General features: G+C 34.0%; 1 protein-coding gene across 10 annotated transcripts in view; it reads right to left on the reverse strand.

The window, feature by feature from the left end:
- Spata6 (spermatogenesis associated 6) overlaps nt 1-27,270 on the reverse strand; it is an 83,042-nt gene that overhangs the window by 14,435 nt on the left and 41,337 nt on the right. For 6 of the 10 annotated variants that reach the window (XR_777514.2, XM_010610276.2, XM_010610271.2 and 3 more), the window contains 4 exons: nt 26,939-27,026; nt 23,501-23,544; nt 13,203-13,387; nt 8,826-8,925 (listed from right to left, as the gene is read on the reverse strand). Coding sequence is in view for 9 of the 10 variants with exons in the window: in XM_010610276.2 (XP_010608578.1) it covers nt 8,826-8,925; nt 13,203-13,387; nt 23,501-23,544; nt 26,939-27,026 (417 nt within the window). In the remaining variant the exon portion in view is untranslated. The remainder of the gene's footprint in view (nt 1-8,825; nt 8,926-13,202; nt 13,388-23,500; nt 23,545-26,938; nt 27,027-27,270) is intronic. The other 4 variants (XM_010610270.2, XM_010610272.3, XM_010610274.3 and 1 more) reach the window with 3 other exon arrangements.

The raw sequence follows: 27,270 nt of genomic DNA on the forward strand, positions 1-27,270 counted from the left end.
ACACGCGCATGTGACAATGACCGGAGAAACAAATCAGGTATAAAATAATATTACATGATTTTGAATACTTAAAACCACACAGACTAATATATATTTTGTTATATTTCAGAGTAGTGGGAAGCTTAGTGACTGACAAGAGGCCTCAGAGGCATTTTGGGGTTCTCGTAACATAACATCTCTGACCCAGACGCTGTTCACATATGGGATCACGCTGTGAGCATTAATTTTGCTGTGTACCTTAGGATTAAAGATAAAAATACAAAACTAACTAGAATGGTAATACTAAAAAAATCATGGAAAAATCTACAAAAATTGATGTGCCAAGATAGCCCCGTGGATCACCAACTATGAGGAGATGGTAACAAGCATTTGGTAGTTACGATAAAAAATAAACAACGGAGCATCTGAGAGGTGGCAGGTTTGAAATAGCAACAAGAACAAAAACTCAGGGAAACCACTGTACACAAGATAAAGGCCTTCACACTTGCACAGGGATGAGGACAAAGGGTTTATAGTCAATTCTGAAGGAGCTGGAGTTGCCTGGGACCCATTAATTCACAAAACTAACATGTTGAGTTGCTTTTCAGAATAAAAGTTTGCACTGAGTATAAACCACTGAGAACAGAATCCAAATTGAACAGGGAACTAAAAGGAATGGCAAGAAAAATTCTATATAAATGGGAAGTGAAAGAAAGCCAGGAAATAGACATGAAGCAGCATATTTTGGAACAACTGATAAAAACACAAAAAGAGCTGTTATTTTAATGTTAATCTAAATCAGAAAACAACAATTTCACACAAAAGATTACTATAAGTGGATTAGATTTCATAAAAAGTTATAAGAGGAAGAAAAGGCCAAAAAGCAACAAAATAAAAGCCTTTAATGAAAGCATGTCAGGCAAAATATGTTCACAGAATAGACCTAAAATGTTTTAAGGTATCTATGACTTCATGACTTAACAATTGACTTCTGCAAGAATAAGTGATCCAAGAGAGAACACTGCAAGAACTTCAATGTCTTTTATGACCTAGCACAAAGAAGATGAACCTTTTAGAGACCAAGAGCCCAAACTGCAACTGAAAACCCACTTATCACAAAGTGCCAACAGCGCAATTAAATTTGAATACTGAGGTTTTAGTTTAGAATAAACAACTCATACATTAACATCATTTTTCTTAAATGAAAAATACAATAACAGAGTTTGCAATGATACAAAACAGCTTTTTATGGAAAGGTAAAAGTTGGCATTTGGCAAGTTTTTGCCTGCCTAATGTATTTTAGCAATGAAATTGCAAGGGGGGGAAGAGGGTGAAGAGAGATCAGATATATTATGACTGACAGAAGACACAATATAACTTTTGAAATAAAAATAAGTTTGATTAGCCTTAGATCCCACTCCCAATTTAAAGGAAATGCTGCAGACATTGTAACACGTTTATATCATAGAAATGTTATCAGCAAAATCTTATGGGAAACCACAGGACAAAAGATCCAGCTTTTTCAATTAATGAAAATGTAGAAAGAAAATATAGTTGTGAAGAAAGTGAAGGACTATCAGAAACTTAAAGGGTATATTTTATTTTAAAAACTCAAACAGAAATGCTCACTTGGGAATGATACCATTAAAAAGTAAGAAAGTAATTTCCATTAAAATTAGGGTACTGAATTACTCTTATAGGCGAAGGTGGGTTGGGATTTCAAGGGTTACATGAAGGACTACTGGGATAGCTGGTTAGATTTCATACCCTGATAGAGTGCTGGTTTAGGAATGTTTCCCTTAGGAAAAGTCATCCAGCAATATATCTGTTATACAGTTTTCTGTATTTAAGTTACACTTATCAATTTTGAAAGTTTAAAATGACATGCTCAAGGAAACAACAGTAAAACCAACAACTATCAACTTCATTATACAAACAACAAAAGGGGAAAACAGAACTGCCAGATTAGTATTCCATGAGCAGAGGAAAGAGCTTCTAAAAATTAAAATTTCAGACCAAAAAAACAGAACAAGCAAACCTGGGCGGATTCATCTTGGGGAGACCCATGCTGAAGAAAACGCTAAAAAGTTTTTTGATCATAGAAATACCTAATTAGAGAGGAGGATTGGAGATGCAAGGGTAAATGAAGAGTTATAATACAGCAAGATGTGGGTACATGCAAGTTAATATTGCCTTTATAAAATATAGTGATGTGATATGATGATTAAAATATATAGATATTAAAAACAGTGTAATAGAATAATAAAATTAACACGTTCATTTATATTACATCTTTTTTTTTTTTTCTGGTACCAAGAATCAAACTTTAGGATCTTGCACTTGCAAAGCAGGCTCAGCACCACTGAGCTAAATCCCCAGCCCTATATTAAATCTTTTTTTTTTTTTTTTTACTGGGGATTGAACTCACAATGAGTTTTATTTAAAGAAATATGCATTTCTTGATAGGGAAGGCCAATTATATTAAGTCACATTCACTCTCTTAAATCTAAAAGGTAGCAGAGCCTGACGTTTAGATGTGATAGCAAAAGGAACTTTGTTGAAGTCATCCAGTTTTATAATACTTTCATTTTCTTAAATAAATGTGTAAATCAAAATGTTTGCTCCTTTTTTATTCTTCTTGAGTTTTACTTTCAGAAGAAACTTCCTGATCATTGATTTCCATTACCATGTTCAGGATGGGTTCTTTTGATTTTTTAATGATCATGACACTTCTGACACAATGTTTTACTCTCCTCTGTACTAGTCAGATATTTCATGTTACGTAAAAGTCTTCTAGGACTTTTTCTCTGTCCTAGAGGAGTTTGATATTTAAATTATCAAGTAAAATGAAAACACATCCAAAGTGTGTGTGTGTGTGTGTGTGTGTGTGTGTGTAGACCCATATATATGGGATACTCTGTGTATGAGTTCTTCAAGGCTGACCTATCTGCAAAGGGAAAGAGTGCCTATTTGGTGCTTTCTTTTTTGTTTCTAAACATCTGTTTCCATGGATCTTATGTTTATTCATTTTACACATATATGTTTGGACATATCACTAGGCTTATGTATCAGGATACACTTTTTGTTCATCTGTTGAAGAAGCTAGTGATTAAGATTCAAGTATACAATCTGGGTTTAAAACTTAGCTACAATCATCTAAAGTAAACTTAGCTTATTTGTATGACTTAGCCACTTAATTTTTTTAAGACTCAATTTTCTCCTCTTTAAAATAGTACTGACTTCTTAACAGTGCTTATTTGATAAGATTACTCTAAGGACAAAATAATACATACTTAAGGCCTAGCCTATAGTTAACATTAATAATTATTATTCCTATGACTCAATTTCATGTTTTCCTTAGAAGATAAACGACAGTACCTGTTTATGGTTCTTTTTTATACTTAAATACTTTAATATATTTTTATGGCTTCATATTAACATACTATGTTTTACATCTGATTACATAAACTGCTTATGACAAGATAATTTGATTTCATGAAAATATCTCTAATATGTTATGCTATGTAAGGAACAGAGAGCATGCAGATAGCAGTTGAAAATTCTCTGTAAATAATATAGGGATAAATATACACGGAAAAACATGACTAAATTTAAGTTTGTACTCAGGTTGATCTTAGAAGATAATGAGATTAGTGCACAGGGTAAGTCAAGCTGAGCAAATTATTAGTCTCCATTTATGGGAGGGACACCAAAGACATAACCCACTAATGCATCTCAGGGCACTAGAAAGACCAGAACAACTGAAAACCCAAAGATATGACAAGGAAGGAAAATATAAATATTAGAGCAGAAATTACTGAAATTGAGAATAAAAAGTTACTAATAATTAATGAATTGAGGAGCTGGTTCTTCAAAAGAATTAATACAATTGATACACCCTTAGTCAATCTTACAAAAAAAGAGGCAAGAAAAGACTCATATCAATTACAAAACCAGAAACAAGCAATAAAACTGGGGCCACAAAAACCTACCAATTAAAAAAAGCTCAGGACCTGATGGATTCAATATTAAATTCTGAAAGAAGGCTTCAGGAAGGATCTAACACTGATACTCCTCAAACCCTTTAATTAAATCAAAAGGAAAGGAGCCTTGTCAAAATCATTCCTGGACACTAGCATTACTTTGATTTCAAAACCAGACAAGACTCAACAAAAAAGGAAAACTAGAAGCTGATTTCTTTAATAAACATAATCCTCAATAAAACACTGGCAAAGAGAATGCAACAAATAATTAAAGACATCATCTATCATAACCAAGTAGGCTTCATCTTAGGATGGTTCAACAGATGCAAATCCTTAAATGTAATACATTGCATAAATAAAAGCAAGGTCAACAATCACATGATCATCTTGATAGTGCAGAAAAAGCCTTTGACAAAATTCAACATGGATTTATAAAAAGAACACTGAAGAAAGTAGGTATAGAAGGATCTTATCCCTATCTAATAAAAGTCATTTATCACAAAATTATTACCAACATATAAAATAGGGAAAAACTGAAAGCTTTCTCTCTAAAATCAAGAACAGGACAAGGGTGTCCACTACCACCACCTACACAATATAGCATCAAAGTTTAGGCAAGAAGTCAGACAAGATAGAAGTGAAAAATGATACATATAGGAAAAGAAGAAGTCAAACTATCCTTATTCACAGATGACATGATCCTTTCCACAGAAGTCTTTAAAAATTCCATGGAAAGACTCCAAGAACTAAAACAAATTCAGCAAAGTAGTGACAAAGAAAATCAACATACAAAATAAATAGTGTTCTTGTATACCATTAATAAACCCACCGAGAAAGTAATTAGGAAATTGGTCCAATTCATAGCAGTTTCAAGAAAATTAAATATTCAGGAATTAATCTAAAAGGGAAGTGAAAAAAACCTATAAAAAACCTCTATAGTACTGTGAAAAAGGAGATTGAAGAAGATATCACAAAATGGAAAGATATTACCCTCTTCCTGAATAGGCAGAAATAATATTGTAAAAAATGGCCATACTTAAAAAACTGATATATAGATTTAATGCAATCTCAATAAAAATACCAGGGTGTTCCTCACAGAAGTAGAAAAAACAAAACCCATCCTAAAAATTTATATGGAACCAGAAGAGACTCAGAAATGCAAAAACAATCCTGGGCGATAAGAGCAAAGTAAGAGGCATTACAACCCTGGATTTCAAGTTCTACTACAAAGCTACAGTGATCAAGAGAAAAACAGCATGGTACCGCCACAAAGATAGACATGCGAATCAACAGAACAGAGTAGAGGATGTAGGAACAAGCCCAGGCACATTCCGCCATCTGATCATTTGATTAATATATCTATGACTCCATATATCTATATGTATATCTATATAGATATATATATAGATGTAGATAGACAGATATGCATGACTCCAATCTAATATTATAAAGCTAATTTTAGCTTTTGACCTCTTTGCTTCTTTTTAACTTCCTTTTCTGACAATGAGAAATCTGTTTGTCTCTATTCTGATATACATGAAATGTAACTTAAGAATGCTAACTAATATCCCTGAATGAAGCACACATTTATCATCTAGAGTAAGGATAAGCAGAGTACAGATCCCAAAACAAATGTGGCCTGAGAGTTAGGAACAGTCATTATGTTTTTTTAATGTATGGGAGAAAAAGAAAAGAATTATATGAAATTCACACGAATATTAAATAAAATTCATATTTTAGTGCACATAAAGTTTTACTGGAAATTATTCCAATTCTTAGGGTTTTCTGAAATAGATGAAAGATGATAAGTTCTGCAAACTTAAACATAATTAATTTAAGAAAACCACATCTAATTATATCATACTAAAACTACTAAGAATAAAGAGAAAAATCTTAAATGCAATAAGGTAGGGGTATGTTGCTTAAAAAGAATTAATAATTAACTTTTTAACAGACACAAGAGAGGCCAGAAGAAAGCTGAATGGCTTCTTTAAAATACCAATGAAAAATAATTACCAACCTAGAATTCTGTGTCCAATAAAGCCATTCTACATAAAGAAAAGCAAAACAAAACCTGAATTCCTATCCAAGAAACTGAAGAGAAATGATGTTGTAAAGGGACTTCTTCAGGAAAAACAAATGATCAGATTCCCAAACAAAACAGAGTATTCTAAGAAAGAATGAAGAATAAGGTAAATAAGGAATTTAAATAACTAATTGTTCCTGTATGAACAAAGATAACTAACTTCTAAGTTAAAATTTTAAAAATGTAGAAAAAGGAGGTAGATTAAAAGTATATAAAATCTTTTCATATCTCCGTATCATTAGAAAAGCAAAGAAATAATGTGTCATATCCATGTTGAACTCAGTGGAAAACAACAGCAGTTAAAAAGTGATTAAACTAATAAAAAAATAAATTATTCAAACTATCTTTGATCTAAAGGGAAGCCACAAAAATACTATTTTAATTCTTAAAAAACCTCATATACTACCTACAAGATATACACTTTAAATACAATGATACAAAGCAAAGAGTATAAATATATATACCTTCAATGTACTAACCAAAAGAAAACTAGCTATCCTAATAACAGAAAAATATACCGTGAAACAGAAATATATTTTTAAGTGAAAATGCCAGTGGGCTGGCATGGATGGGAATATCCCACAAAGGTCTCATGTGCTTATGGGTGGAGTTTTTGGAGGGTTGGATTATGATGGTGATATAGCTAAGTATGGCTAAGAGTTGGGGTCTGATCGGAAGACACAGGTCTTTAGGGGCATAACTCTCCATTCTCCCTCTACTTCCTGGCACGATGACTAAAGCAGTTTTTGTTCTTTTTTCCCCTTCCACCATTCCCTTTCTGTGGTCAAGCCTAAGAACGTGGGCTGAAACTTCTGAATTGTGAGCCTAATTAAACCTCTCCTCCTTGAAGTTGTAGATGTTAAGCATTTTGTGCCAGCAGTAAGAAAGACAACAAGGCACATGATGGTAAAAGAAAATTGCAAACCTAAGAATTTCCATGGAAATTTTAACCAAATAACAAAAGGTAGACCACCCAGTAGAAAAAATGGGCAAATGACTTGAACAGGCATTCACAAAGGAAAAAAAAAATCCAAGTTGCTAATAAACATATTAATTTATTATTAGGAAATGGCAAGTTAGAACCACCATGTCAAAAATTACTTTTCACTTTTCAAAACTGAAACACACAAGTGCGTGCACAGTCACACAATCACACACACAACATGAAGCACTGGTGAGGAAGTGTAACAAACGGAGCTCTCACACTGGTATTGGGAGTGGAAACTCTTAAAGTGATGTGGACCCTTCTTTGGTAGAATCTACTACAGCTGAATGTACAATACTCTGAATAATTCCAGTAGCAGATACATAAATAAATAGAAACGCAGAATGTCATTCACATGCACAAACTCTCTTATCAAGTCCATAGTAATCCAAACCAAAAACAATCCAACTACAAAAAACAAGATGAATTGCAAAAATGTCTAAACTGTGAAAACAAAGTAGGAAAAATGGGAGTAGATACTGTAGCATCATTTGTAGCAAGTTCAAAACATGTAATGTTAATCCTGCCATAGAAGAAGATTGATAATGTTTCATAAGCAACTGGAGATGTTTACCCTCAGAGAGACAGAGGCAAGAAAAAGACAAGACTTCTGCAAGGCTGATGATGTTGTGTTTCTTGATCTGACAGTTTACATGAGTTTAATTTCATTATTAGCATCATGCTCTGACCAACTGAGCTAGCCAGCCATCTTGCTGATTTTATCATAATCCTTCAAGGTATTACTTATAATTTATGTTTATAATATCATAATCCTTCAAGGTATTACTTATAATTTATGTTTATATATATATATATATACATATATATATATGCATGCTATATTTCAAAAGAAAGTTTAATTTTAAAAGTAGTTTTCACATAGAAATTTAAAATTATAAACACTAGTCCCAGGTTCACATAATTACATAATTCAGATATATCTCCAGGACTAAGGTCAAAGCCTAATATGACAATGATGAAAATGTTCTTTCTTCCTTTTCAGTACCAGGGATTGAACTCAGGACCTTGTGCTTGCAAAACAGCAGCGGTGCTACTAAGCTAAATCCCTGGCCCATGAAAATGTTTTTAAACTATTGAATGAAACAATAATCAAATACAAAAGAGTATATTGTCCTTATTTCCTAGCCGTTGCATGTATAAATGTTTTTTATCATATCTTACAAAATATACTAGAATTGAGGTTCTCTAATATTAAACCTGATAAACTCAACCTGCTCTTCTTTCTGTCTTTTGAATCTTTTATTAACATATGTTTATTATTTATTTTTTTGGTACCAGAGATTGAACTCAGGACCTTACGCTTGCAAAGCAGGAATAGTGCCGCTGAGCTAAATCCCCAGCCCTTTTATTAACATATAAATCAGCTGAGAAGTGTCCTCAAACTCAAACTACGTACTTCTCACCTTCCTTCCCCATTTTACCACTTTGGTATCAAATCAACTTGGAGCAAACAGAATTATTTTATACTAAACCACAAGAGTTCCCATATTTTGAAGACTGAAATAATTATAATGAAATCACTGTTTATTGGCTCTTTATAAGATGATTATCCCTAGCACTGTTTATAGTTCGGATGATCCACAGCAAACATTTTACATGTCTCAGATCAAGCAGAAAGAGAAGCATACTCTTTATGGCAAAATACTGACTTCCTTTAAGTGGAGGATTCTTTTTTCTTCCCAGTGACTGAATATTACAAGCTTTAAGCATCTTAAATGGTTTTCCTGCCCTATTAATAAAAAGCTTTCAAGATAAATTTTTAGAAACTAACATATAAATGTCTTGGATGAGCCTGATGTGATTTCAAGACATTTTTTACCCGGTCATGGATCTCATCACAGTTTGAAGGTGAACACCAATCAGAATGGAATCTGTAGACATAAAAACAAAAGTAACTTGTAGACAGAGGGTGAGAAACACAAATTTTCAAGTACCAGACAGACAAAGTAATTTTTAACACTATATAATAAACTAAGGCTAAAATAACATATTTTCTTCCGTTAAGCAAAGATAAGGGAAGGATATACAGTCAGATATTGATTCTCAGCTATACTGTTAAGTCTTCACTGTATGTTCAATGAATACATTTTTTTTTTGTACTGGGGATCAAACTTAGGACCTTGAGCTTGCGAGGCAGGCAGTGGGACCACTGAGCTAAATCCCCAGCTTCAATAACAGGGACAAGGGAAAAAAATGAGAACCAAGACCTGTCATGTAAAGGTACAAGATCCCATTAATGAATGTAACTGTACTGTATACCTAAAATGTACCAATAAACTCAATAAGGAAGATAAATAAATAATTTTAATAATTAAGTGGACATGCATTTGGGACTTAAATATATCTGATCATTTTAATGATTTCCATACGTAATTCTTTAGTTTTATTTCTAATAATGATATAGATTTTTGTATTAGAATAATCCTATGTACAATATCTTTAACACTTGTTTCTATTCTCTAACGATAAAACTCTCTTAAAATATATGGAAAAAATTTTCCCCATATTAACAAAAATCCTAATTTTATGAAGTGGAATAAAATGTACATAATATTAGAGTCATCATTTTCCTATACTTTTAGAATATAGGGAACATAATGGTTCCTCCTCAACACAGGTGACATCATCTGTCTAGTCTTTCCTTTCAGAGAACTGTCTGTGAAGAAAAAAATGATAAGCTAAGAAAAATATGAATTTTTTTAATTTTTATTTTTGTGTGGTACTGTGTATTAAACTCAGGACCTTGCGCTCGCGAGGCAGGCAGCAACACCACTGAGCTAAATCCCTGGTCCATGAAAAATACAATCAAAATTAAAACCATTTATTGGTGGGCTGCCTTTGTTGAACTGTTTTGTTTTGTTTTGTTGTTGAGACAGGGTCTTGCTATGTAATCTAGGCTGGCTTTGAATTCATTATGTAGCCCAGACTGGCCTTGAACTCACAATGATCCTACTGCCTCCACCTCCTGAGTGCTAGGATATTGATACGCACCACCACACCTGGCTGGTGGCATTTTTTTAAATGAACTCAAAAAATTAATTTGCTAGCTAAGCATAGCGGTGCATGCTGTATTCCCAGAACTTGGGAGTCTGAGGGAGGAGGATCAGTATGAATTTGAGGTCAACTTGGGCTAATAGTGAGTTCAAGACCAGCCTGAACCACAGAGCAAGACCCTGCCTCAAAAATAATAATTTGCTTAAAGCCACTGATAATTTTTTTTAAAAATCTTTTTATTCAGAGACACAAGGAGCCTGCATTTTACTGTACTCTTAGATGAAATATTTCATTTCAATCAATATTTTTTTCACATAAACTCCTGTAGCTGTATATTCTATCATACAGCTTCCAGGACAATTTTCCAGTTTTCCCTGGGAAATATAATCTAGGTTTACATCAGTTTAAATTATTTATTGAGTTCAATGGGTTGTACAAACACTCTGCAAATATACTGCTCGGAGATCTAAGAAACTCAGTTCAGAGAATGTCTTATATTTAAAGATGTGGTACTGAGTACTGAAAAGAGTGAGATGTTTACCTTCCTAGAAATGAGCCTTAAAGACATTTTATTTTCCTTCATAGACTAAGTTAGATTATTTTTAAAAACATACTAAAAATAGGGTGCTTCTGGCATAAATAATTTTATCATGCCTATCTTCCTAGAGAGTACACCAATAAAATTTTAATTAATTTAGACGAGCTTAAGTTACCATTCTATTCCTTTATTTTTAAAGTATTTAACATTCCTTAAGTTACAGGCAAAATAGATAATTTTTAATACAAAAACAAGCATTTCATTTTAGCAAACAACTTAATGGTATTTCATATCTGACATGAAAATAAAATGTAAATGCTGCTATCCAATCTATTATTCCCTGCACTGCAATATGAGGAAAGGGACAGCTGAGTTTTTCCTTAGTGAAGAAATTTTGAATATAATCTCAATGAAGAATTTATCAACCTGGAAAGAATAGGAGTCAAAGCTAGAACAAAATTGTATACACGGATAAAGTAATAAGCACTAACACTGATACTGTACTATAGGGGTAGATTCACAATTAGAGCATTATAAAGGTGAAAAAGTAGAAAAGTAAAACAACATTTATTAAAGCATATAAAAATATAGGTAAAAAGATTCGTGAAAAGTGCATATATGGCAAAGAACCTAACCAACAAAACTATAAGTGCACATAACTCTTACAAATAGCTAAACAGAAAGTGGCACCAACGTGTTTCTGAACATTTAAACAGGTGTGTAAGTCAAGGAAAGCTCCCTGCTATCGAGACACAAGCTACCTATGACAGTTTTAACAGAAGAGCCTCTTCAAGATTTCTTTTGAATTTTTAATTTGTGTGTGTCTACCTGTGTGTGCTCACCTGTGTGTACGCCTAGGCCAATGGGTCAATGATCCCTCTAGTCACACATTATTCTAAGTCACACGTGATCGACCAGAAGCAAGGTCGATCAAAATTCTGTATCTCAGTACGTGCTTCCTATGTATCCCTGTTGAATACTTACAAAGCAAAAGAGGAAGAAAATTTCTCTGTTCATAACAGTGTTTATTTAATTTTCTCTTTTTTTCCAGAGTGTTTAATGTAGAAGCCAAACTGACTCTAGCTTGAGTCATCAGTTTTGTGCTGAACATTTCATATCATTTTTTACAGTTAATTGAATCTTTGGTAATGATGTCTGAGGGCCCTAAGATACTTCAGGAATTCAGGGACTACTTTGGCATTTCTATAACATCTGCTAAGCCAGAATGACTTCCAAATTGTACCTCAATTTTACATAATTTTTACAATAATCAAGGTTTATCACAGTTTATGACAAAACATAGATTTTTATGTCAACATTTGTGACAGAGGCGAGGAATTTCCTAATTTGATGTTTTTAATACAGGAAGATACAATTTTTCCATATTTAAATTATAACAAGTATCTTATGTTTTATTGCAGATTATTCATGCCAGGGAAATATTCAGTATTTACACATGTGTGACTTATTTATTTCACTTAGGAGTATATCTTCAGTATGTATCCATTTTCCTATGAATGAATCTATTTTCTCATTCTTTATGGCTGAGTAATATTCCATTTTATAGAAAAACCACATCTTCTTTATCCAGTTTGCAACGGATGGGCAAATGGGCTGTTTCCAAGATTTAGCTATTACAAACTGTGCTGCTATAAACATGGGTGCGCATACTTCTCTGTGATAAAGGTGTAGGGAAGGTGGGATGGGTAGGGGAAGGGTAATAAAGGAAAAGAAAAAAATGTGAGATAATGAAAAGATGAAAATAAAATGTTTCTAGATGGGGAGGGGAGGAGGGGGTGAAGGGAGGGCAGGGGTAAGGGGAAAAAATGAGAATCAAGACTTGTCATGTAGAGGTACAAGATCCCAACAATGAATGTAGCTGTACTGTATCCCTAAAATGTACCAATAAACTCAATTAAAGCTGAAAAAAAATTATAACAATTAACTGTTTATCACAATACTTTAATTTTTATATGTAATTTTACAAGTAATTTTTCCATGATTAAGATTCTCATGGGGGAATTGGTGGAAAGTTATTTGAGAAAAATGGACATCACTACTAGAAATGCATAAATCACTACTATGACTAGCTGAAAAATATAATCTAGCCCAGTGCTGGCACAGTGTTGTTTTCTTTTAAGACAAAAGATGTTAATGTGTGAATTTTTTTCTAAACTACAATTTCAGTACTCAAGTTTAATTGCATTGCTGGCACTTTGCAATGAATAAGTGGGTTCTGATTGCAGTTTGGGCACTTATCTCTAAAAGGTTTACCATTGCTGATTTCTTTACTTAAGGCATGTCTATAATATTAAATATCTATGAATCTACTAAAACTGTCACATACTCTAGTTTTCACTTTTAAAAACTACGTTAATTAATTAGGTTTCCAGAAAGATATATTAACCTATCTGGTTAATAAACTCATTTCTAGAGCACTGGGCTAGGGAGAGTGCATACTATGTAGTATGCGATATTTTGTAAACAAAAATTAAGCAAGCTTCAAAATTGAACTATACTGTACTTTCACAAAATAATCACTTCACATACACAACTGCTGCCTCCCACTTCTAATGCTAATAAAGACTGGCTCTAGAAATAGAGACTACACATTACCTTTCCCTGAGAGAAGCTCTATTTAGCACAGGGCTTGGAGAATGCTTTGGCTTTGTTGAGGGTGCTGAATGGACGAGTAAGTTCCTTGCTGAGTGCTGGGGCTTGCTACATGACCTTGGGCTCAGGTACTCTTCACACCTTTCTAGAGAGTCATCGAAGTCTCTCCCATGGGGTGTTCTGATAACCTGTTTAAAAATACATAATCACATCCACATGTATATATAGATATAGATATAAATAGATATATAATTTATAGTAGTATAATATACAGTAGTACTGTTTAGAGTAATACACACAGCTGACACATACATATATAAAACTTTGGTAAAAGTAATAAATCAAGTATATGCCACTGCTATATTGGAAGATAGTTATTCTTACCACTATAAGTTTACTTATTATATGCATCTGAATTTAATTATTTACAAATTTTACTGACTCAAAAGCCTTTGAGTAGGTGTGAGATTGGCATAGGGGTGTATATAAAACAAAGTATATACCTAAACCAAATAAACATAGTTTATTTATGTTATAAATGATTTCTAAATGTATCAGTTATTGGGGAAAACCCATCTGCTGTTGAGTCACTATGTAACTTTTTACATCCTCACAACAACCTTAGGAAGTAGTACACTTCACACAAAAGAAATTGAAGCAAAACCAAATGGCTATAAGCAGTGAAGTCCCAGGTCACTGACAAGAGGGATCCACCGCAGAAACAAATGGAAAATTCTTATAACCCAGTACTCACAGAATTACACAAGGGAAGTCCCAAAGGCAGAATTCCTGACAATATGATTTACCAACAATCCAACACTAAAGCTAAGGAACAAACTGGGGTGAACTTCTTGTAAGAAAGAAACCATCTCAACTAACGTTATGATGTGATCATAACAATGCTACCAAACTACTCAAGGAAAGTAGAAGGATGGATAGTTAAGAAGGATGGATAATTATAGCCACCCTCATCTGTGAATGAGACTCTCCAACAACTAATATGCCTGAACAACAGGCTGGTTGGTCAGTCATTAATCAGCAAACTTTCAAGAAGTGATATTGATTCTTGATTTGAGCAAACAGTTCCTTTCTCAAGACAAATCCTTTTCTTATCACTGTTTACTTATCAAGACCAGCTTTAAATCCTTGGCCTTTGTTTTGATCTAAGATAAACTTTTATATCACAAACCTTGTCATTTAGATTCCAAAACTGAAAGTCTTCCCTTAAAAATTCTAGCTCCAAATTCTGTAAATATCTGCGCCTTAACTTTCTCCTTACAGAGACGCTACTAAACCTGTCAAGGTGGTGCCCTCCCTTACTGCATTGTATTATAAACTCAGCTTTACTTGGTATCAACAGATCATTCAGCTATCCTAGACTTCTGTTGAGTTAGCTAGCAATTCTAGAATCCGCTACCCACGGTACAGGCTGCAACAGCTAAGACCTTCAATGTAGAAACAGTGTACCTGTATTCCTCTGAGACCCCATGAGCCTGCCTCTTCAGAGGTCTCACTAACTACTGTGTAGAAGTAAGTGGGTCTCGGTGTCTCCTTTTGTTAAACTCCAAAACGTTGAGTTAATTTGTTTTCAAGGAAGCAGAGTCCTTTTTAATAGTCTGTTCACTATCTGATCAGATTTAAAAACCTGAATGCTAGAGGGAAACCCATCTTATTAGTAACAATTCTAACATGAATCTTTTTTTTTTTTTTTTTTTTTTTTTTTTTTTTTCATGGTACCAGGAATTGAACTTGGGTCCTTGTGCTTGTGAAGCAGGCACTGGAACCAAGGAGCTAAATCCCTGGCCCTACATGAATCTATCTTTGTCATGTTTTGCTATGTGTCTGTAAGAGAAAATTCCTAGGAAAGTGAACAGGTACAAGCCACTAAATGCATCCTGGAGCCAGGTCCAAGGACTGACATGTTCACCTGTTTTCTTCCACACTAGCCATCCTTACAGTAAAAATTCTGCCTTTGGTCACTTTTTAAAATGTCATAAAAACTTTCCTCAGTTGTTTTCTGCCTCTGGGACAGCTCACCTCCACATTTTCAACCTTCTAAAATGACAGATCTGTTAAGTCTTGAATTTGAGACGACTATTAGGAAGCCCCAAGCCACAAGTGTACAAGTACTACATACACAGGATCTGCCAAAAAATGTATACATCGGGAAAAGAAAAGTTTGTTAAATATTTTAGTACTGAATTTATTGAAACATTATGAGATCAATTCGAGTTACCTTTGGCCTCTACAGTTACAGAAGGTGCTTAAAGTAATGGCCTTAGCTTTCAGACATTTATTAGTATGGTGAACTGCTGAAGTTCACATATATTTTTTGAGCAGACTGTACATATAGGACCAACACTGCCAGACTTTTATGGGTTTGTTTCAGTTAGGCCCATGCCCTCTTCAAATTAGAATCAAGCTTCTTACATATATTCATGCTTTTATATTATACATAACTTAATTTCATACTGAATACATTCATGTTATAACCTTATTTTTCAGAATGACATAATCTCATCAAGGATATATATGAACCACAGTGGCCACTTTGGAGAATTTTTTGTATGAACAAATGTTCACTTCAAAGGTATCTTAGAATAAAAAAGAGCACTATCCCACACACCCAAAATCCCACACTGTCCTAATTAGAATGACAAAAATTTTTAAAAATTCAGATTCCAAATTTTTTTCTTAGAAGACTTTCTGGCCAAGAAAAATTTTGGAAAAGATGATTTTTCTTAGATGCCTTCACATTTTAATTCAAAAAAAAGCATTTATTTCACAATTTCTTATCTCCTATCCCATGCTTTTCATTACCTGGAGGCCCCTGTTCTTCCTCTTGCCTACTTTCCTTCTCATCTGACTGGCCAGAAAAAAAGCTTGAAACTTCTTAACGTTAAAGCCTCTTTAGAACACACAAATACTAGATGGTTGATTTTTCAGTGTCTGATAGGTCTTTCAGCTGAAAGACACTGTCAGACTCTGCAATGCATAAATAAGATAAAATAGGAATTTGGGGAAGACTTTAGAATTTTGTGAGTTCTAAAGTAGTCCTTATACATATTTTCAATAAATGCTATCATTAAATGCTGTCATTAAATAGTGAGTCATGCAAATCAAAACCTCTAAGAATTGCTCTTAAGCTTTTATAGCTAAGCTTCTTTCATTGCTGCCTGCTTCAAAGTTTTCCTAATATTCTTGCCTAACTCCTGGGGGGGAAAAGCCTAAAAATATTTTATGGAGACCTTGGTGCTTTTTAAATTACTCTAGGTTTAAAAAAAGTCTTTATAATATTAAGACCTTTTCTGAGAACATAGATTATTTTTTCCATTTGTCAAGCCTCCTTTTCATCATTAATTTTATTATCTAACATCTCAACGGCTATCAATCTCCATTACACTACCCCAGTCCCAGCTTTCATCATGCTTCGCTTTGACTACAAAATACCTTCTAACTTGTCTACCAGTACTCAGTGTTTTCCATGCTGTAATCTAGCGTGATATTTTCAAAGTATTTGAAAGTGTAAATCTAACTATGTCACCTTGGTCTTTAAAATAATTTCATTTGCTCTGAACTTAAGGTGATTACAAAAATTTCAAACATAGCCTAAAAGTTTTGATCTCTCCCTACTTATTTGGCTTCAATTTATAAGATGTACCTACTTATGCTTTTACTTCTTAGAACACACTTCTTTTAGTCTTTTAGCCACTGAGCCTCCCATAAATACTCTTTCCTTCTGTACATGCTTTCCCTCCCCATTTAATATAAATTCTTATTCATCTTCAGAGCTAAGAATCCTCAAGATACATTTTTTATTCTCCTTGACCAAGTGAACTCTGCAGTACAGTTATAGTTTAGATCTCAAAGGTCCATGTATTAAAATCTTATTCCCCAGTACAGGGCTATTGGAGGGTAGTGAAAATTAAGAGATGGGGCCTAATGGAAGATATTTAGGTCATTGGAAGTCTTCCCTCAAGAGGAAAGTGGGACCCTGGCTTCCTCTTCTTCCTCTCTTTTACCCCTTGTCTCATAATGTAAGTGGATTTTTTCTACCACATGCTTCTAATATATGTTGCCTTGCCTTAGGCCATGAGCAATGGGGCTAATGAACCAAAGACTGAAACCTATAAAATATAAGCCAAAATAAACGTTTTCTCTTTTTCAGTTGATTGTTTCACGTATTTGTTTTTTTGTTTGTTTTTGCTTTTTTGGTACGGGGATCGAACTCGGGGCCTTACGCTTATGAGGCAGGCAGTGGAACCACTGAGCTAAATCCCTGGCCCTCACGTATTTGTTACAGTAATAGAAAGCTAATCAATACAGTAATATCAAAGCACTCTATGCTCTATATGTCCTGTATGATATTTCCCACAGTTCCAATTACATCAGACTTTTGTTATTATCTCCCAAACTACTACCATGAAATATCCACAAAAGCAGAGATGATTTCTAGTTTTGTTGAATTTTTATGCTCAAGATAATTGTTTTAATAAAAATGTTCTTTTTTAAGAGAAATTGAGATTGGAGAGGGACGGAGCATTCCAGGTTTGACAGAACTGCCAGTTGCCTACCACCATTTAGCTTTCCCTTTTTCAGAGTCAAACTGTTGCTAAGAAGCAACAGGTAAGGGAATTTGTCTATTTCTGATTACTTCTTAGCAATAAAATTTAGTAAGAATATTAAGTGTCATTTCAGGGTCCAGGTTTCTAATAAGGAGATAAGCATTCTCCATTCTGCAGTATATGAAGAGAATAGCAAGGCCACTAAGCAAAGCAAAGCCATAAGATTTTCAGTGCACAGATCAAAACCACCTTGATTTAATTATTATGTGATTAAAAATTAAATTTCTATTATATTTAGCTTCTGAAGTTTGGAGGTTTGTTTGTATAGCAAATAGCATCACCCTGACCAGTTAAAAAACTGGTATCTTAAAGTACCAGCCTTACCAAAAGTCTAAATATGCACTGGAGATACCAGTTAGGGACAGGCAGCATCCTCAGATAGAAAAAAAAAAATCTACATAAAGCGTTTGCAAAACAGTTAACTGTGGACTGTAATATCTTGGAAAACAGACCATATTGTTTACAAGCTTGGATATCTAGGGAAATTGATGAAAGGAACATAACTTTGTGTTGGCTTTTAATTGTATTTAGATTTATTTCAGCAAAGGGATGAGTCCCTATCAACAAAGTGTCAGTTAACCGGTACTAGGATGAAGAAAACACGATAAATAAATATAAGGGAATACAATTTGGCTTTAAAAATAAAGGAAACCCTGTCGTTTGCAACAACATGCACGAACCTGGAACTTATGCAGAGTGAAATACGCCAGGCAAATAAAACAAATACTGCATGATTTCACTTGTATGTGGAATCTAAAAAGTCACACTCACTGAAGCCAAGTGGACCTAGATTCGGGAGGGGGACATGTTGAAGGTGTTGGTCAAAGGTTACAAAGTTTCCATTAGGGTAAATACATTTTGGGGATCCATTAGAAAATGTGCTGATACACTGCACACTTGAAATTGCTAAAATAATAAATCTGAAATGTTTACACCACAAAATAAATGAGGTCATTTGTTATTAGATTTAATCATCTCAACATATACACATATTAAAACATCAAATTATAGAGTAAAATAGATATAATTCTAATTTGTCAATTATACCTTAATAAAGCTAGGAGAGGAAAAAGTGATGAGCTCCAGAGAAAACAGAGTTAAGAACAGAAATGAAAGGGTACAGAAAAATTCTAGTAATTTAGGGGCTTTCAAGATCAGGAAAAATGAAAGTCAACTGCTTCTGAGCCCAACCTTAAAGCCAACAGCTTTAATGTTTAGACAGAATCAGATTTTGAGCAAAAAGGCCTATTCAGACTTTTTAATTAAACAGAAGGACTAACTCTTAACACAAAGATCTGATTAAGGGGGTTCTTCCTGTCCAAGCCTGGCTCGGATGGCCTCAAGGTAAATGCCAGCACCCAGTGGAATACAGAGCCTGAGAAGTGTGTGAGGAGCTAAAAGAGGGTTAAGACTACTAGAAACAAACCCAGTAATATCCCACATGTATTTTACATTTTTGCCTAAAGCCAGTAAATTTTTCAGTTCTCCTAAAATGGCTTGCTTTCTCTTTCAAAGAGTGTAAGGGCTCAGTTTTGAAAATTCTTGGAAAATTTGTTTCTGAGAAATATTTCAGGAGTAATGGAGAAAGAAGAGGAAATAACATGCATTTGAGTGTCCAACAGTGAGAGGAATGTGCAAAGGGGGACAGAGAGAGAGGCAGATGGAATGGCATGTTTTTGTTTTTCAAAGAGCTTTGTAGAACCTGTTTTATGGGAATAAAAATTCTGTTCAATTTATAAACTGCACCTAACCCAGCTGCCATGACCTACACAGCTCAGGGTCTGAAGGTGGGGAGAGCTGTGGGACATTAAGAAACTGAAAAACAACAAGGAGGATACATACCAAGATTACGCTTGAAAGCTGGAACTAGGTGGAATCATAGCCTGTCAAGAGCTAACCACCACTTGGGGTCCAGCGCACTCTTTATTTATGGTATAAGACAAACAGGAAGCAAAGGTGGGGTAACTAAGTGCTACATGGCCTACGTGGCCTAGGCTGAATGTAGCGTGACTGTCTCGTGATCAGGGCATGTGCAGAAAGGGAACAAGGAAGATGGTACATAATGTAACTGTCTCCTGGGGCTGTGCCATCCAGGGCCTACAGTCTTAGTCAAACAGACTAGGGTATGGAGGAGAAAGGGAGTAGGGAGGAGGCAAAGGACCACGTTCAGGCTCGGCCCTAGGCACCCAGTCATATAGCAAATACAAAAAACCTTTGAAATTGGAATCCACTATACAAATGCAAATGGATTTATTATTTTTATGGCCAAATGAAACAGATCCAGTAAAAATCAGATATCTAAGAAGGCTAAGGTTAAATGAGATCAGAAGGGTGGAGCATTAATTTTGTAAAACTAGTACCTTTGTAAGAACAGACCCACATAACACAATCTCTACCATCTGAGCACAAAGAGAAAAGCTAGAAAGAGAGGCCTTATCAGACACTGTAATGATCTTGGAATTCTCCAATTCCAGAAATGTAAGAAAATAAATTTCTGTTCCTTTAGCTACCTAGTCTATAGTCTTTATTATGGTAGCCTAAAATGAGTGAAATAGATAATACGCTAATTTGATTTAATCAAGTCACAACATTTTGATAGCAAGCATATATATTACTCTTTTCTACATCTACATCTTATATATACTTACATAACTTTACAATATTTTGAAAAAAAATCAATGTACCATATTCTCCTAAATCTAGTTTAAGGAGAAATGAGAGGTCAACAACATATCCGTACTTCAATAGAATACTCGAGCATGACTAGTTTAGAAAACATTAAATGGTTGCACTTACTTAGATACATAGGTTTCGAATTTAAAATGTAAAAAGTTTATAAGTTATTCCATACAGAAAGCCAGGAAAATAACAGGCTTATACCTCTTGATGGTTTAACATTCTTAATATAGTATTTATACTATAATTGTATAATATATGATGTATGTTAAAAGAATGAAAATGTGTTATACCTAGACTTAATCTCTAGGTTCTAATAATTATCAATGTTTCTCACCTTCATGTCTGCTGAGACAGTTGAAAGCCATATGCCACATGAGACAATTCTTCACTGTTTGGAATTTCTTGCTCTTTATAGAAAATGTATCCTCGCAGCTTATTAGTTATCACTTCCCCTAAATAACCGTAAGGACATGTCTGGAAATGTCTAGAATGCCACTTAGAGAATGATGGAATCCCCACTGAGACTCAATGTATTAAATGATGCCTATTACACACAAGACATATGGAGCTACACATGGGAGTAAATGAGTCAGTGATCCAGGGTGGAGTAATAGTAGAAGAGAAATGAGATAAAGTCTAGGAGTATCTGTGAGAACAGCTGATTATTATGCACCTGGGGGAAAGAGTATTGAGCTTTGCAAAAAGAACAGATAAAAATCAAAAAACTATAAATATTAGAAAAGGAAAAGCAGTCAAGATAGAAAGTAAGAATTCTAGGGAATCATTATCCTTGAATATATAGCCTCCTTCCAAATCAGACAAGTACAGTACTTTCTCTTTTCTCCTAGGACACCATACTTATTCCAAATTTCATGTTGTTTTCCTTTTTAAGACAATCCTGTCTCTCTTGTCTCATAAATGTTTCTCCAGGGAACTCAGGCAAAGTCTCACTTTTCCATAAAATTTTCAGTAAGTATTCCCAAATTCATGGCTCTTTTCCTGGTACAATTCCTATAGGGTTCTACTACCTGAGAATTTATTAACCAACTACTGTGTGCCTGTAAGAAAGTAATCCTTTTTTCTTTCAATGCTGAAAGTAGTCCTATGAAAAATCTACATTTCAGATATAAAAACAACATGTGATCTTACCCACCATGCACTGCCTTCCAAGAGAAATCCTAAAATTAATGAATCCAGGGGTAGAAGTGGAAAGGAATTAAAGGTGGACTAAAGTACAGTTCTTGGCAGAATGGATTTGGAAAAGAGGACACTTCATACCTATCTTTGAGGGAGCCAACTAATGTACAGATGGGTTGTAGTTACATTAGGATAAACACTAATGTCCTATAAACTTTATCTATTTCTCTTTATATTTGATTTATTTCTTTTTTCTTAACAATCCACTGATACAATGCATATATATTAGGAACACATACTATTTGTGAAGGTCATAGCAATTATTAATTAGCAAGATCAATAAGGTCCTTGCTCTTCGAGCACTGACAGATTAGTTAAGAGGAAAACTTCAAACAAAGATACAAAAATATATGTAGTTATAAATTGCAGTGTATTATCTGAAGGAAATAGACAAAGTAGGGTTTGTCTCTTAGATAAAACAACTAAGGAAGCCTCCCTGGTTACATCCAGGACATTTAACACTATTTATTTTTATGGTGATGTGTGTGTATCCACACAAACACACACACACACCACATTCAATATGACTGTATAAATTCTACATAACGGGCCTGGACTAGGTGACTTATGCCAGACCCATACTTCTCTAGAGATAGCCTTAAACAGGGCATAATGCTATGCCAATGTTATACAGGAACAGCCCTTTTTCTATGCTAGAACTCAAGTGAAAATCCTTGGCTGGTGGAAAAGAGCTGCATAAGAATCACTGACAAACTTGTTAAAAATAGAAAACTCCACTTACCTTTCTCAACAATTTCACTTTAGTAAGCCTGAAATTAATTGTCATAAATGTTTTACCTGGTAGATTTGTTTATAAATGTTCTGAAACAGGTAGATTTGGGCCCTCATCACACAGTGACACAGCGTTTTGAGTCACTAACTGTCCCAGATTTCTTTTATCACAGTTAAAGCATAGCAAAGTTCTATTTATTCAGGACCAATAAGTGCAAAAGAAATTTTCAGGTAAATAAACACAAATGTTAAAAGGAAGGCTATGTTTTTGTATTGTTTTGTTTTCTTAAGTATGATGACACTCATTAGTATGAAGTTTTCACTTTGGGAAAAAAAAACTCTCCTAGGAAGTATTTCTCATAAAGTAGGACATGGCCTTAGAGTGCTATAATTAGATAATTTAATACGGTACCCCAAATGATTTTAGACGATACACAAAATTACTTCACATGACACATGGACAAATACTAACCTGCACCACAGGAAAAAAATTAATATCTTTTTCACTCTCCATCAATCAGAAGTTCTCAGTTACCTATCAGTATATCTCTTATACCTTATTTGTCATATTTTAAGAAATAGAGACCATGCCTGACAGCAAAAACCAGTATCAAGCCAGATTTTAGTAATGCACTTTTAAGACTGTTCTGCACATATAGCATTTTATACTGATTAGAAGAATAAAGAGAAAGTAAGTTAAACAAAATAGTATAATGAATGCAGGTACTGCAAAAGTTATGGGAATACTGTATGAATGACTGAGATTTGGAAATACTATTTTGTCAGATATTACTAGAAATAACAACTAATATCTCTTTCTCACACACTTACAAACATATTCAATAATCAATCCAAATTAATAATAAAAAAACCACAAAATATTTGTAGGAGACATTCACACCTACTGTACCATTTGACATAGCTTCCAAAATAGTGGTTTCGATAATGGGATAATTACTGGTTTGTGGTTTTTTTGGTTTTTGGGTTTTTTTTTTTTTTTACTAGATGAATCTTATGCTTTTGTCTGAAATCCAGAATAATTATCATTCCATAATTTATTCTACATACCTTATAATCCTTAGGTCGGTAGCAGCCAAGATGTGAATGATCTGCTAAAGAATGTACAAAAGAATTACAGTATAAATGTCATACCAAAAGAGAGAAAATTTGGTATCATCTTATGATTTTTGCTACTATAATTATTGTTTCTATAATTATAATTTACATAGCAGGTTTTAGAAATACTTTAAAATCCTTCAACAATGTTGCACGCACAAAGACAATCAGCCAACAAGTTAAGATTGATATCAATTCTTCAGTAATGAAGTGATTTCACAAATGCTATATTCAGTAGAGTAAAGGTATTTTAATATAGTCAGGAATAATTTTTACTTAAAAAACTAATTTGGGTAAGTTTTTGCTGATAAACCAATCTCTAATGAAACAATATCTGAATTGGTAGACTTAATAGATATTGTCAAACAGCATGTGTTCTCATTGTTGGGAGTCTGTGTGAGAATCACCAATACAGGACTAGCTCCAGATGGTGGTAGCATAATACACTGTACAGTGTGGACAAACAGATCTGCATAGTATGCTCAAGGCCCTCACACTGACCATATGAACTTGGAAATTAACTTGTAAGTCAAGATTCCTAATCTGTCTGATACCTCTCTTTCATATATAGTTTTAAAGATCATGTTAGAGAAACTGAGTAGATATTAGCTACTATAAAATTAAAGGCACTAAAATAAATGTCAGCTGTTGTTGCTAATACATCAATAACATCACTAATACCAAATTCTAACTCAAAAATGCTCAGTTTTCAATTCTATCACTAGATATATTTCATTATATAGTTAATCTATATTTTGTCTCTTATTTTAAGACTATGAAAACAATGCTTACCCTACCTCATAGTCAAGTATATTATAGTTAATACTATAATATTTATAGTAAAAAGTCAGAATAACTTACAATTTTCCTTCTGCATTTACGAATTCTGGTCAAAACGCTGTAAGATTCTATATTTTACTTTTCCAAACAATATTATCCAGAAAAAAATAATTATATTGACAGACAGCTACGATGGTCAGAATTCAGTAAAGAATTTTAGCTTTTTTATGGCCTAAGATGTTTGTTTTCTAGGTGGCCTGAGCCATCCTAAAAGTCAGCTGAAATATGAGTGTCTTTCACACAGGCCAACTTCTCCATTTAATGTCAACAAGAGTCAGTTTACTTCTATTGCTTTTCAAAATTAAAAATAAAATAACTCCAGTCCACTGCTTCTCTTCTCTACAAATCCAGCATATAAAACTAAAGCACTAACGTAGCTGAAGAAATAAAATAATAATGAGAACACAGGGAGCCTAATTCTCCAAAAATGCTAACTTTGAAGATTGAGATAAGAAATCTGCAAGTGTCATCTATTAAAATCTGGAATTGTTATATATTCTCTGGAAGCTAGTGCTACATTAAAAATTTCAATATGTTAAAGCACTGATATGTCTTTTGCATTCTACAGACTACTTATAAACATAGCCTAACTTGAACATGTTTATGATTTTTCTTTTGTTTTTACAAATTAAGCTATTACTTTTATCCGAGGTCTTAATGTTCACATTTAATCATTCTCACCAATGAGGAACCAACTAAATTTAAAGGCAGGAGACAATGGAAATAACAGTCATGTCCCACGGCCATGAAGTAGTTATAATCTATTTTGGTTAAGTTATACAAAGTTGAATAACATCAATAAAACAAGTCAAAATGGCACAATTAATATTTAAAAAGGTGTATTAGAGGGCAATCTCTCAGAGCTGAAGGCAATCAGAAGAGGTTTAAAAAGATGGGATAACTTGAGCTGGGCATACATTTGTCTTACTTAAGAAAAATTTTAAGACAAAGAAACAGCTAACCAGATTTGTGTATGTGATCTTGGACCACTTTAATTCTCAGAGGTCCCTTTACCCAAAAGATGGAGATAATCTCTAAGCTTTATAGGCAGGGTGTAATACAAGGAAATTACTTAGAGCAGCACCTAGCATAAAAAAATTCTAGCTGTTGTTTCATTCTCCAATAATCTCATGAAACAGATGTTAGGGCTAAATATTGTGCCTCCACCCAAAGATTTACATTTAATAACAATTGAGGATGGAACTTTTGGGAGGAAATTAGGGCTAAGATGAAGTCATAAAAATGCTCCCTCGTCATGGGACAATGCCTTTACCAGAAGAGGTCATGTGAGTACAATGTAACGTAGTACACACCTACAAACCAAGAGAGGAAACCTCAGAATAAAACCTACCTTGTCGGCACTTTCATCTTGGATTTCCAAGTATTTAAAAATAAAAGAAAATAAATGTCTGCTGTTCAATCCACCCAGTCTATGATATTTTGTTATGGCAGCCTGAGAAGACTAATATAATAGGTGGAACTGATTAATATTTCTAGTCTACATTTCAAAGGACTGACATCCTATTTAACTAATGAATGACTGAATTGAGATCTTTGGCGAGTTCAGTAGTAGTTAATATCAGGATAATCGAACATTTCCTTATTATAAAACGAAAGTGTACAGGACAATGAGGTTAGTCTCTAAAACGACATCAATTTATAGAATTGTTAAACAATCAGATGTGATATATAATCAAAAGAATCAAATGCTAAGGAGTGGCTAACAACATTGATTCAAATACAAACAATAATCAATCATGACAACATTTCCTTAGCAATCATCTATAAGGAACTAAGAGCCACTTTCTCCTAAAGGACCACTCACGCTAGGGCTGGTCGTGTAGCACAGAGCACTTCTGCAGCCCTCTTTCCATTAGTAGACCCTCACTCACACACTCAGTGATGCTTCTTTCCCTGTGCACCAATCCTGACTTTAAGCAGGGCTTTAAGGAATTTTAATCTAAAACTCAGCATCCTCGTAGTCTTCTATCGAAGTAATTCTTGAGACCCTTTCTGACAGTCAGAGCTAAAGTACATTTCCTGTGTGTCAGTCTCTATTCTGGCACCTTTCCTGGCACTCTGCTGTGAAAGGTACCACTTTTTTCTTTTTCATAACTTTAAGAAACTGAATGCTGCTCTGTTAGGTTGGGCTACTACCTACCTCAAAAATTCCCAATTCTTTCCAACATTGTTTCCCAAAATTCCCTTTTCAACCTAACACACATTAAGATGAGAAAAGGGTTTCCTAGACATACGATCTTAGAAAATTTTGAGAACAAAATTAGTCAAATTACTTTTTACCAGAAAGTATCACAATCTTTAACATACTAAAATGCATTAAGAATCTCAAAGAAGGATATGGTGAGATGCAACATACACATCTGTTATTTTTAGGGAGCACCTATGTGGGTGTCTCATGCATTGTGAAAACAATACCATCTTGTCAAACAGTATGGCAAAGATTCTGTTTTCACTAATTGATTAATATAGCTGAAGTTTCAACTATAGTTCAGGAAACTAAATAACAGAGAAAGATAATGTCAAGCTCACCATTGTGCATCCTGGACCACCCATCTCTTTCACAGTCTCTGCCACAAGGTCCAAAGCAAGTGTCAGCCCTGGGACTTGGGGGATCAACCTAGAAGAAGCAGGATTTTCAATATAAAAAAGAGCCTAGTGGGTTCTTGTCTTTCACACTTGTGACACCAGGAAACTAACCAGAGTGTGTATACCACATAACAAGTTGATGGGGCCTCTACACATCAGGTATGCTCCAAAGTCAGGGTTTAGTTAACTATTTTCCTAGTTATTTTTCAACAAAATTGAAATTAAATTCCATATGTGTGTGTGTGTGTGTGTGTGTGTGTGTGTGTGTGTGTGTG

This window comes from Fukomys damarensis, unplaced genomic scaffold, assembly GCF_012274545.1.
Source record: "Fukomys damarensis isolate Sample0158 unplaced genomic scaffold, DMR_v1.0_HiC HiC_scaffold_23, whole genome shotgun sequence".
Classification (NCBI taxonomy): domain Eukaryota; kingdom Metazoa; phylum Chordata; class Mammalia; order Rodentia; family Bathyergidae; genus Fukomys; species Fukomys damarensis.